This window comes from Diadema antillarum, unplaced genomic scaffold (assembly GCF_040938485.1).
Source record: "Diadema antillarum isolate AM-2024a unplaced genomic scaffold, OU_Dant_1.0 scf00000065, whole genome shotgun sequence".
In the NCBI taxonomy this organism is placed as follows: domain Eukaryota; kingdom Metazoa; phylum Echinodermata; class Echinoidea; order Diadematoida; family Diadematidae; genus Diadema; species Diadema antillarum.
Window position 1 is genome coordinate 2,792,488 of NW_027270954.1, and position 13,812 is coordinate 2,806,299.

Sequence of the window (13,812 nt, forward strand, 5' to 3'; positions counted from 1 at the left end):
AACAATTGACGACGCTTCCGAACCCTCACGTTCTTATGGCGATCTTTTGCAGACTAAGATACGAATGCTGGAGTTTGCCATTCGCGTCCTTCGCAAATCGTTCGCGTGCTCCGTGAAATCCCACCCTTATGAAGGCCTTTGTGCAATTCGTGAAAAAAAAGCATCTCGCGAAAATGTCCGTGACCTCCTCATTCGCGTAAATATCTGTACGCGAAAATAACAGCGTATACAGAGTAGATGCGTCAATCGGGTGCGTTGATTATGATGATAATATACTTGTTGAGGCGTGGCGAGTGTGAACGAGTGGGTTTATACATGATGTATATATATATAATGTGTGAGTGTGTGGCATGGGACATGACCCCGTGTAAGCGAATGATGTGCTAAACCAATAATGTACTTGCAAAAATGCTTTATGCTCTCTATTGAGAACGACATTATTCTCACAAGGAACACAATAGAAAAAAAATGAAAACGGCATTCATGAAAGACTAGGCTCACTAAAATTACTCAACGTAGGGGGCCTACTTAACTGGTACATGCCAGTGCCGTATATAAACGGCACTGGTACATGCTTACGAATTCTTCAATTACAATTGCACTTTGTACTGCAGGAATTCTTGTAAATGCTAAGATGTGGGAACTGAACGCTTCAGGCTTGCGAGTCTGATTTTTTCCCATTTTTTTTTTTTGCTCGTGGTTCTTGATCACTGCATGCACGAAAGGCTTAGCACCATGTTTGTACGTTCTGCCTGCGTGGTTTCATTATTGGACAATTTATTTTTATACCTACGATTCCATTCTAATGGCGATGTATAAATGACACAATGACAAAAGTACGTAAGGATCACGGAATGGATCCTCTGAAAGACCAAGAAGTTTTAGTGTTAGCATCACTGAAGGGGATGTCATCATTCGTAAATATGAGTATACTTGTTAATTCTACGGCACGTATATCCAAAGACGAATCTTCACATAATTATGTTGTTGGATTTCAATTATATTTTTTTCTTGAAATCTTGCAAATTGAAGACAAATCATACGAAATCCTGTCGTAATTGTAAAATATGTCCTGGTATGTTTTGAAATGTCAGTCACCTGCAATTACCAGCATTGTATCATTAATTTGGCAGACGTACATTTACAATAATCATTGTTCAGAATATGATTTGTCATGTCTATATCTTGCCGATCAAGGACTCAAAGACATGAGAAAAATTCTGGCTACATGACGGCAGCAAATATGTCACATAACAAGGAACGAAATTAAAACATAAAATAAACAAGAGCGTAAGAAAATGACGTTGCATCTCTTTTATTTTCAAAGCTGTAAATCGTTTTCAATAACCAGCACATATACGAAGGATACTAATGACAGTGGGGATGAATACTTCAAATTGATATTTGCTCGAGTTCGGTAAATACAATTTGTTCTCTCTCGTATCTATTCTCACGCGTCACTCTCTCTCTCTCCTTTTCTTTCTGCATACTTCGTTCTGTATTCTATATTCTAGTTCTGTCTTACTACATACTACATCCTTTTACTTCCTGTCTATCATTCTGTATTCAATGTCTACTTTTCTCTCATTTCAACATCTTTTTACCCTCTCGCTAAACTTCTCCAATTTACATCCAGATCAAGTTATGCTTCCTTTCGGTAAAGACAATTATACCCCACTAAGAGAGTACAAATATCAAATACATGTAATCATACATGCATGTATATCCCTGGATATGCATACATTCATATACATACATACATACGTAAAAAATGATAAATACAGATTTAATCGGTATTAGTCTCTAAAATTAAGATCGTGACAAACATGTTTTTAGAAAGCGATGTTCGTGTATAAAGCTGATATCGCCGTTTAGTCTTGATTAGAAGCACACTTTCCTGTATCGCACTGTTTGATATAAAAACGAATTCACTCATTACACACGCAGCATTGTATCTCGAACCTGTCAAAATTCATACAGGCAGCAATTCTATAAGAATTGCATGGCTACTGAAAGCGGCAAACAGTACACGATACTGAAAATACATGTAATCGCATGATTCTTTAATTCTATCTACACGTATAGCCGAATTTTGACTGGGAGAAAACTTTCATGCAGTATTCATGCTACTGAGAATGATGGGTCTGGAGCCTCCTAAATCTATGTAATACACACTATAGGGCCTACATATGCATGAACATGGAATATATACTGCTGGCATAACGCCAAGCTATTCTTCTATATCCTTCATTTACATTTCATGGTATATGGCAAACAGACTATCATTGTAATAGAAAGGTGCATAAAAGAGTTAAGTATAATGGTCCGAGGATACATTGTGTTCGTCCTTTAAGATGTAGCTACCTGAGCTTCTGTTGCATTGTCGGGACAATACGCTTTATTATCAGCCTCTGGTGCGACTTTCATTGACAAGTGAATCTTGTCTTCCAGGGGTTCCTTCTCGACAACCGAAACTGGTCTCAGGATTTGTTTGAGCAGCATGCAAGAAACGGCAACTCCAACGGCGAAGAAAAGCATGAAAAACATCATCAGGGTGATGATACCGGCTTTCCAGTCGAGCAGCTGAACGAGAACGGAGACGACCATGAGGATGGCATAGGTAAAGACGACGCCGCAGATGTACAACGCTTCCTTGACTGGACTCGGCGGACGGAACGATTCGTCCGCACGGTCACCTTTGATCTTCTTTTCGATCCAAAGGAAGAACCACATCACCAACCAGGCGAACAAGACGCAGAAGTACTCAATGGCGGGAATTCGTACCATTTCGTTGAGACGGATCCAATAGCGCCCTTGTCGATCGGCAAACACCCATCCGTAGCAATAGATCCCCGCGGCGAGGTAGGCGACGAAGGGAAAAGCGCGAGTCCACTTTGGAACTTTGGTCCAAAGTGGGAGTCCGAAGAGCTGGGTCATGGTGAAGAGCCAGAGGAAGCCAAACATGAACATTGGGTAGAGCGTCGACCTGTTGAGAGCTGGACCGCCAGTTTGCCACGCAACCACCGTACCGTGAATGATTACCCATGCCTCGAGGAGAAGGCGCCAGTAGCGATTCAGATGGAACTGGGTGTACATGAGACTTCCCTGCAGCAGAAACATCCAGGTGTGCGTGAAACCCATGACGTGTCCAATGGTGTTTTCCATTGGATGGTGCCAGAAGGTGAAGATAGCTCCCCAGGCGAAGACATACCCGTGGTACCTCCGGATCAGTTCCTGGGGCCCCCAAGGAAGTCTCATCTTCTCGCTGATCTTTCCCTGGTCATCCTTCGAAGGCCACCCAAACGCCATCCCGCGGTTGCGGTACTCCAGCATCAAGACAAAGATTAGCAGCATGATAGCTGATCCGATGTTGCTTGGACCAGAGACATCCTGCGCCAATGCATCGTAAGTCCAGTGGGTCTGACCCAGATGGATCAGGTGAAATAGAACGTTACCGATGAAAGCGATCCAGTTGAAATTTCTCAAGCGCGAAGAGTATTTCGGCTCTCCAGGCTGAGGATAAATCAACTTCAGCTTCTGAGCGTAGTAGATGCAGCCCCACATAAAGAGCTGATGGAGAACGTAGCACAGCCAGGGAACGACCCGAGTGAGAACATTCACTTCATTTGGCTTCAGCTTCCAGTAGTACCACCTTGCACCGGCGTCGGTGCCGTACCGACCCCTGACCCCGGGTTCCTCCACGTAGGGTTCAGAGAGGAAGCGAACGGCGGAGGTCTCGCTGGTGTTGTGAGTCCACCCCGAGTCGGCGTCCCATCGACGAACGTCGCCGATGTAGACGACGCCGAGGAGGAAGACGCCAATGAAGATGACACCAACCAACCAGACGACGACATCCCAGGGAAACACTTTAGCCTCCAGACCCTGCACAAGTGACAAAGGCATTTTGATGATACCACAGTGTACGCCCTTCAGAGATCTTGAACAGTAAAACTACGTCAAAAGATCGATGAAGAAAGGAGTAATTATGCTGGTAACCGTTTGACGTTTTTAGTGGCATTAATGATGTAATATTGAATATTGTACACACTGTATATATATTCCTATTTATGTTGTGTTGGCGCTGTAAGAAACACTTGAGAATTATTTCAATGAGAATATGCAACATAAGTGTTCTGAGGTTCAAGAGTGTTACTGATGTCACGCATGCACTGATTTCTTGCATATTCCTATGTATAACTCGATTGTAGTACTGTATAATGATTAACAGCACACTTGCGTACGTATTTTTGCATTAAAGAATTATCCTGTTTTCCTCAGTTCGTTAGAAAACTTTAGCTTAGAAATCAACACAGTCTGTAGGTCTTCAAACAAATAGCGGTTACACGTGATTTTTGCTATTATACTACTGTCAGACTATAGACAATGGAATAGAGCCGAATTACTTGCCTAAAATCCGATTACGCCCGCGTCTCCCCTCAAAATCATGTTTATCCTTATACATTTGCTTGCTTTGTGTTTTTGATGATTAATCATAATCGGAAATGACACTATGAACACAGTTTCATAAACGAGGAAATCATAATCGGAAATGAAACTACAACATTGTATATACAAAGTTTCAGAGATTCATTGTAAAAGCAATTATCAGCCTTTACAAGAAAAGTAAATAATGTTGACTCTTGAAAAAAACCCAAGCTTCTCTTACCTCTTTATTCTTCTTTTCAGTGCTTTCTGCTGTAGGGACCGTCATGCTTTAGTAGTTGATATATCTCTGAAACGAGAAGAGACAAAGACGAACACTATGCGTGAATATACCACCATAAAACTATCACGACGGAAGGACCAGGCACTAATATGTCTAGAAATCACGGAAATTCTCCTATAGAGTCAACCCGTCTAGACACGAATCTGCACAATCACATCTGATTTTCCTCCCGTCAGAGTTGATTTAGATCATGAAAATCATCATGCTGAACATTTTGCCAATCAGTAGCAGAGTTGAGGTATGCAGCACGTCAAGATCTGTGCAATTCAATGAATTTAATGATGCTATAAGCACGTATTTTCTGTACCAGACAATGATGGAACTGGAAAGCACCCCTGCTGGTTTGTGAAAACCGTGTTTCAAGGCACAACAAACACTAATCGCAGTAAAGAAATACTATAATAGAGCTTGCGTGACTGCTTACACCGTTTTCTAATCCCAAGGGCATCAGCAGAAATCACTTGAACTATTGTTGAAAATTGAAGAAGACTGCCAACATAATGCAGAAAACGCAAAAACTTACTGAAGGCAACCTACGACTGCCTGTTCTTGCAGATAGTATATAGCAAATGTCTTGACAGTAATTTTGTTTGAAAGTGAATCCCTTCGTATGTTGAAGGTTTTCGACTGTTAGCACATCAATTTGTTGTCTGCCCAACTCACCACGCCCCGCCAAAGGAAGTTAATCTCTGCAGGTGATTCGCTAAACTAAAGAAAATGCACACGTGAATTTACACAAAAGACTAAAGTCGATCTCATAGTTCTATTGACTCTCCCCCAAAGGACCAAAGGCGTTAAATACCTGTCAAGTATTCTACAAACAGGTATAATTCGCGCTCGCGCACAAATTCACACTCTTTCCCCCAAATAATCTTTATTCATTAACATAATCTTTATTCATTCACGCAACAAGACACAAACACAAAACACAACCACACACACACACGCATACACACACACACACAACCACACACACACGCATACACGCTACAGCACAACGATATCTCCGGCTTGTCCCCAAAGACAATAACCTACTTTGCCCAAGTGACACGACGAAGGACCACGTATTTAACACATTGCATTTTTTTAATGCCATCCAGAAGTCGGAAAAATGTGATTAAAAGTTCAAATACTGAACATGATGAACTCCTATAGAGTTGTCTTGTTAGTGTGTGTGTGTGTGTGCGTGTGTGTGTGTGTGTGTGTGTGTGTGTATGTGTTTCACTACTGGTGCCAGATTCATGGTCATTGATACAATGCGCCAATCTCAGACTTTCTTCATAATATCTTGATTCTAAAGTTGGTGATATAATTTATCAAAACATATGACTCTTTTATGTTGTTAAACTGCAGAGCGCCCTCAACGAGGATACGAGTTATTTTCACGACCCGTCCTCTTCATTTAGGCTTAGAATCATGAAGCCACAAACTAACCGTTGAGGAATTCAAAGCTAGATAATCGTGAATGATAATACTCCAGTTTGTTTCCTCGAGAATGTCAGTTAACCCAGAATAGATCATTTTCCGACCCCCCTCAACCAAAAGGAAAACTCAAGGTTTTAAAAACTCCTCAAAAAAGTCTGTTCACTTAAGAACTAAGGTTGTATGCGTTCGCCCTCTGTTTTTTTTCCAGACCTCCTTTAGATAAAAACTACCCTCTATAGCCACGGCTCAAGTTTACTCCTATTATATAGGGGGAAATAAATACGTTTACTTTTAGTGAGAAATTAGATGAATTCCTGTATTCTTCCTTTAGTATAGGCCTGTCTTGATTCAAGAATTATATATTAATGTTAACCCAAAGAAATATTTTTGTCTATCTATTAAGTTTTCCGTATGCTCTGACTATTCACTTCTGGTTACATTTCTGTTTTCAAAATAGATGTTTATATCAATTTTATTTTATTCCATATCTTCTTTTGCTAATCATGAGTGGAAGAAGTCTTCCAGATTTATTCACTTACAGTGCTCTCCATGTACCAACGAATGACCTGAAATATCACAGGTTCTACAGAGGCCAGTTTTACTCGCTAAACGCAGAGATTGAGCATCTGCGGATCAATGAGAATCAAGTAACCCCATGATATAAAAAAGTGAGTTGTTAGCTTCTCTGCATTTTAAATATATAGAATACATATATATTACGCCCTTTGTTTTGCAGTTACAATGATAGCATTATGACCTTGAATGCTCTGGATGCATATGGTAATTATGGTTAGCATTAAAGTAGTGTATGAGAAAATTATAATAGATAATGATTTATGATGTTAATGGTAGCGGTAACAGAGAGTGATCATAAATGTTTTCACCAAGATATCAAAATTTTCAGTTCTCATGTAGAGCTCAAGCACTAAGGTTCTTCGTATTTAACTAACGGTTTCAAGAAAGAAATTCTCGTAGTTATGAAAGATTCATAACTCACAAGTCGCCACATAGAGTATACGACGCGCCTTCTGTAAAAATGGAGTATAACGCGACGATTTAACGCACAGTGCGTTTTACGGTCTTCCGGCCTAGTGAATCAATCTTTCAACATCTCCACGGGTGTTTTCATCTCATGTAATTGTCCTTTTCTTTACTTGTTCTTTGTATTCGTTTATTGAACCCTTGTGACGATCCTCAAACGTTCAATCATGCCTAATTAATACTCATGCTTTCTTTAATACTCTGCAAACTCACGCAATTTACTCGGTCTTCTGGCCACATGCCACAGTGGAATTATTTTGAAACTTTGCAACTTGGGACCGACGTAACACTATAAAAAATAATAAAAAAAATAATAAATTGGATTTGTCATGATATTAGCACCAGGGTAATTAACCACAAATAAATAATAATATACTTTAAATCAGTAGGCCTATGCGGAGACTTCTCCTCTACGCGTTGTATTTGCATGGCATGCCGAAATTATTTGATTTTACAATAATCCTCCGATATTACTACAAAAGCTTAATGATCTCATTGTTTACTTTCCCTTAATACCTAAAATTTCTAAAATAATTATTCACTGGGACTAGTGTTTTTCTTGTTTCTCTATTCTTGTTGTTTCTGTTTTTGTGCTGATGTCTGAGACAGGCATGACGTAATAATATGTAATAATAAATATTTTGAGGGGTGAGCTTAAAATTGACGTGTTTGCATGTACTTTGACAAACTCAATGTGATCTGTGTCTTGTCTTGGAAGAACACTGTGCTCTCTTTTTGTATAAAAAAAAAAGAATTGTTTATCCTGTGATTCAATCCCTTGAATGAAAGCGTTTTCTAAGGCTTATCTAAGCATTTTCGTCTTTACCAGAGTTCATAATTGACTTACCAACACTAGGATGAATAATGTCAACTGTTTTATTCTGCTATTTTCTTTCAAATATGTTTTTATTCGGGTCACGATTCGATTAAGGACACTATGCTTTCAAACAAGCTGACTGTCAAAATACTTAGTTCATTCATGAAGGCAGTCTGTGAAAATCTTATTTTGATAATACTATGAAGATTTTAATCATGTAATGAATGAAAATAACTTATAGATATGCTGCATTATTTACTACTGAGTGATAGATTGACAGACATTCGCTCAGGATCGTGTATTTTATTCATGAAATAGAGGAAATTGAGAAGTGTAGATATTTTCACAGTAACACATGATATACGCCAATATAAAAGTCTAGCCTGCAATGAACATGAAAGAAGATCGTTCTACTCAATTGCAAGATATTGAATAAAGTGATTCCGAAAATATACGTGTACTCTAAGCAGCGGCGGGTGAGAAATTTACTTCTCATACTTGATATAATTATCTTAAACTGGTGATATTTTGTTTGGTTGTGGCTTGTTTGCTTCTCTGTTTGTTTTGAAATACTTATCGGGATATTATCTTTCTGAGCAGCAACGAACCATTTATTTTGATTCGCCTGGAACTATCTTTTGCATACACACACACCTGAAATACCTATTGTTTATATCTACTTTTGCACAACATAAACATTCTTTTTTTGCAACGTTATTTGAGGAAAAAATTATTTCTGCATGCACTTTCCTCAAATGATGTTTGGTATTTTACAACAAAATAATGTCATGAAGTTCAGTAACAGCGGGAAGCGACAAATTTATGATAAAATATAAAAAGGACAAACAATAACTCTGAACCGGCAAAAATAAACTTTCGTCGGTCTTGCACCATGAAAAAACCTATATATATCGGTATATACGTTATGCAACGCTAAGAAAATGTTTAACATAAATCGCTTGAAGAGATGGCCGACCTTTTTGATAGTGAAATACAAGAGGGCTGTATGTGAATCATAAATACAGATTGAAATTCTTAAGTGCAGTAAAGTACGTGGTACTGCGTGTAGGTATAACTTCCGAAGAAGAATACGTTGCTTTCCGCAAAACACGTTAATCACACGAGGAATTGTTATGAACTTCATCTTGCACTATTGCGCTGCCAACATATGTTAGTAATTAATGTATTTTCTACCCCAACATTTTGCATTGTTTTGATGAACTTTCGTGCATAAAGATAAAGTTCAAGTGAAATTGAAATTGATACTATGTTCCCCACTGCATGCAACGAATGTAAATGCTAAGTGTCCTTTATGTGTGTCTAGGATTTGGAAACATTTCATTTATAGAAGTTATACCCCATCAAAGAGTTGTCACTTCCTTATTACCTTGTATGAACACTAATAAAAATGAACTAACGCAGGACGCGTATAAGTCGTTTAAGGCATTTCAATGTTTCACCTATGGAGGTCATAGTGAATCTATCATATCGCCTTGAGCGCCTTGAGCATCTAATCAAAGTGGAGAACGGCGCTATAGAAATTGTATGTATGTATTATTATTATTATATCATTTGTCTTATAATTTTGTTTTGTTTTGTTATGCTATGTTTTGTTGTATTTGTTGGTTTTCTGTCCATGTCTACACTTTGTACCTTAAAAATCAATTATTTTGTGCATACTCGTACATAAGGGAACTTACTTTACAAGGCCTTCTTGGCTTTATTCAAGTTATCTTTTTTTATTTTCACAGATATATATAAATGATTGATTTTTTTTTGTTCTGTATTGTAAAATTTAATACTGTTGTAGTGTTTTATGAGAAAATGAGATGAATAAACGAATTGAATTGAAAAAAAAAATGAAAAAGATCTAACAGAATGCAAAATGGAAATGTGTATACCAACAACAACAAACTGATCTATTTAGAATTGAAGCTCAAGTTTTAGTGTCCGGTTCTCAAAGAAAACATAGATGTTGTGTAGTAAAGAATGTGTGTTTATCGTATGGTGTGTAGGTTCATCGTGGTCATTATTATTTAGACAAAAATCCTTATCATATTTTTTGAACACAGTGGTGAAGTACGCGAATAGAGAATAATTAAATCGAAGTCTTTTATTTCATTTTGTCGGTAAATGTTAACACATATCACCTATAAGTCAGGAATTGGTATCAAACATTTTATGAGGTCATACAATGCCTTTGATAGCTACAGTGCTAGTTTCTATTATTTTACCATTTCCGTGGTACACAATTTATGACACGTTTGTACATGTGCAGGAATAAGTTAGATTCTGTGTATACCTACGTTTTATTTCGTCAGAGCGGTTTGTATTAGTTCGATTGAATGCAGTAGAAATATGTTTTATGTGTATGAATGGGATAGAGAAATCTCATGATGACGACATTGTTTAGCGATAAACGGAGAATTGATTGGGTGCCAGACGAAGCTTTTCTTAACTCATACATTTAAGAGCTTTCGCCCGTTTGTTATTTTTGTTTACATTTTCCATACTTTTGCTAGATAACAATATATAACTTCACCTTGAACATTATGACGATAACTCTCACTCGCTTGTCTTGATGACATCGACTGTAGCAAATTCACCTTCTAAAATAACGATGATTATTGGTCTCGTATAGGGACAGCACTATACAATATTCGCAAAACACTAAACTAAAACTACAAAACAATTAAAGCGTTTAGGTAAAATTTGTACAATGCAACTTTATGATAGATAAAATAAATGATATGAAAAAATGTATATATCACTTACCGGTAAGAATACGCCGAAGTCCTAAGAGTAATATACTTCAATCTCCGTGTACTATGACCCAGAATGGGCATGTCTACTCCAAGAGAGCGGTCCCCTCAACACGAGGTGCAATCGAGTGAATCTATAAAGGATTTTTAGTGTTGTTATTGTAATCAGTTAGGAGAGTGGGTGATTGATTGCCATTGAGAAGACGGCGGAACAATGAATACCCAAGATACATCGAGCGTGTCCACCACAAAGAAGGCCTCTTCATCCCTTGTTGGTATGTAGCGAAACACGTTGAGGCTCACGTGAAGCACCAGGCTTGACGCTTTCTCTTGCTCTTTGAACCACTACCAGGAAAACATGTAGTACCTTGAGGCCTACACAGGTGAACCACTTGGGGAGAAATGCAAAACCACATACAAAGATATATATATCGATTGTGAAATCATATAACTCTGGAATAGACAAAAATGAATGATACACTTGAAGAAAAAAAAAGTTCAATGACAAGTGATACAAATATGTAGCAGTCTATATTATGTGCTACCTCTTAACACAATGGTCACGCTACGGGCTAGCACTCTGTCCACTATATTTTGGTATCATTTACCCAGACCATATTAATTCAAACGTCTTTCATTTCTTAGGACCAATGTTTTCCTTGCGAAAGTGATTAAGAAATAGAAGAAAAACGGTGCAAAAATAATTCAGGGCTATGACGCTGTTGCGTCAAGGATGATAGTGAAGGGAAGAGTAGTACGGAGTACAAGAGAAGACATTCTTGGCAATGTGGCATGTATATCAGCTCGACAGGCTGTGGCATGTACATCAGTTTAGCTACACTTGATATAATTTTCTTTGAACAAAACCAACCCTGCTAAGAGAATTGATATGCTTTTTAAGAAGTGCTATAGGGTGTATTTACTTGATATGTATTTGTGTATTTTGGATTGATAGTATACACTTTGTGAGGAAACACTAAGAATAGATGTTTATTGTGAGCACGCTACACTGGACCTATAGTTTGAAGTTTTCTCTGAAGGAAAAGACTATATCGACGGAAATATAAGTGAAACACATCAGTGAAGTTTCCAGAAAAATCGGATCGACAATTTCCTCAAAAGATATATATTATGTTCAAACCTTCGATGCCATTGTGAATGGAAAAGAAGACTAAAACAATTCGTGATATCGCAATTTGGCAATAACATAAAGGAAATATGAACAGAATTCTATAAAAGTTCATATTTAAGTTTACTTATTAAGAAAATAATACACTCCATTCACTTGTCACTGACATTAGGGTATGGGTAATATTGTTCCCTCTATACCTTCTGAAAGAGGTACACGTAATCCAGAAGCTCTTTCATTATGTTATGTTCTATCATTCTGATATGTTAAATTGTTATGATCTTCACACAGCAATAGCTATATAATGTACTCTTAAATGAATCCCACAAGGATTGAGACCATTCTGAAGCAAATAATTTTCAAACAACAAGAGCTACATAATGTACTCTTAAAGGGGATGGCTAGTAACCGATCAGTGGGAATCAGTGGGAATGCTGCGGGGATGATTGTTCCAATCCTTGTGGGATTAATTTAAGAGTACATAATATATATACTGTTGCGTGAAAATTATTTGCTTCAGAATGGTCTCATATTCAAGTAATGTGCAGATTAATGCCTCGTCACTGACCAGGCACGCTAACCTGGAAACATTAAACTGCACATTACTTGAATATGAGACCATTCTGAAGCAAATAATTTTTCACACTACAGTAGATATATACAATGTAATGTACTCTTAAATGAATCCCACAAGGATTGGAACAATCATCCCCCAGCATTCCCACTGATTCCCACTGATCAGATACTAGCCATTCCCTTTAAGGCTTACTTGGTTGCTCGACGCGAAACACATTGACTCTTAGCGTGGGATGATGAATAAAGTATACTGAAATATCATGTCATCTGTACACTGTGTACACACACACAAACACACACACACACACACATTATGTATATATGTATATGTATATATATATATATATATATATATATATATATATATAATATATATATATGAGAAAGGAAGAAGAAATTTGTGAGTAGCTTTGACATCATTATTCCTCTCACTGTTCCTCCTTTTCGGAAAATGTATGTGTGTATATGTTTTCCTATATACATTAAGAATAATAGATTAAAGATGAACCTATTTTTTAAAGAATGTATATATATGTATATATATATATATAAATATATATGTATATATATATATATATCCTGCGAAGCATTATATACGCATCAGACAAATATTTACAGGGTGTCAGAAATTAGTTTAAAATGCAATACAGAATCAACAAATATCCATATTTCAATGATTTGTATATATCCACTCTTTATTAATAAACTCATAAATACATTTTTGCATTATTGTAGAGTACTGTTTTTGGTATGAGATTCATATAATATGTGCGGTTTCTTAATGTATGTTTTCATTATACAATTCATTTTTATCGACAATAAAATGTATCACAATCCTGAAAAGCACTTCAATAAGATTATCATAAGGATTCATTATTGACATAATAACTTCTCCACCACTAAACAATTGTCGTATATACACCCCTTAGTAAGCATGACAAGTGTTTGAATTACTAGAAATCACTGTCTTACTGCTACAAAAATAGCAAAGTTTCTTCGAGGTATAAACTCAAAATTGACCCTGGTTTGACCTGATTTCACATAAAATATCTAAAAGTTTTTGTTGTTTATCAAATTCGAAACATTATCTCTTCCGGAGAGAAGTCACTTTCAAATCTAATACGAAAAAAAAACCCACACACACACATGTGTTTGAAAAAATGAAAGTATACATTTATCTTGAAGTGCTCACTTCAAGTAACGAAAAAAAAAAATCCTCCTGAATGAATTGCACTATTATCTTTTTAAACTTATCTGATTTAAATTTATGCACCTAAATATAAATCCTATAGACACAAACAAGATTTTACAGGGTGAATCCTTAGTGGTTTTGTCG

General features: G+C 37.1%; 1 protein-coding gene across 1 annotated transcript; it reads right to left on the reverse strand.

Moving 5' to 3' along the window:
* Positions 1-2,345: 2,345 nt before the first annotated feature.
* Positions 2,346-3,903, reverse strand: LOC139716448 (uncharacterized). The gene has a single exon (XM_071627994.1). The coding sequence runs from the start codon at positions 3,901-3,903 to the stop codon at positions 2,350-2,352; it is 1,554 nt and encodes a 517-aa protein (XP_071484095.1). The 3' UTR covers positions 2,346-2,349.
* Between the last annotated feature and the right edge of the window lie 9,909 nt (positions 3,904-13,812).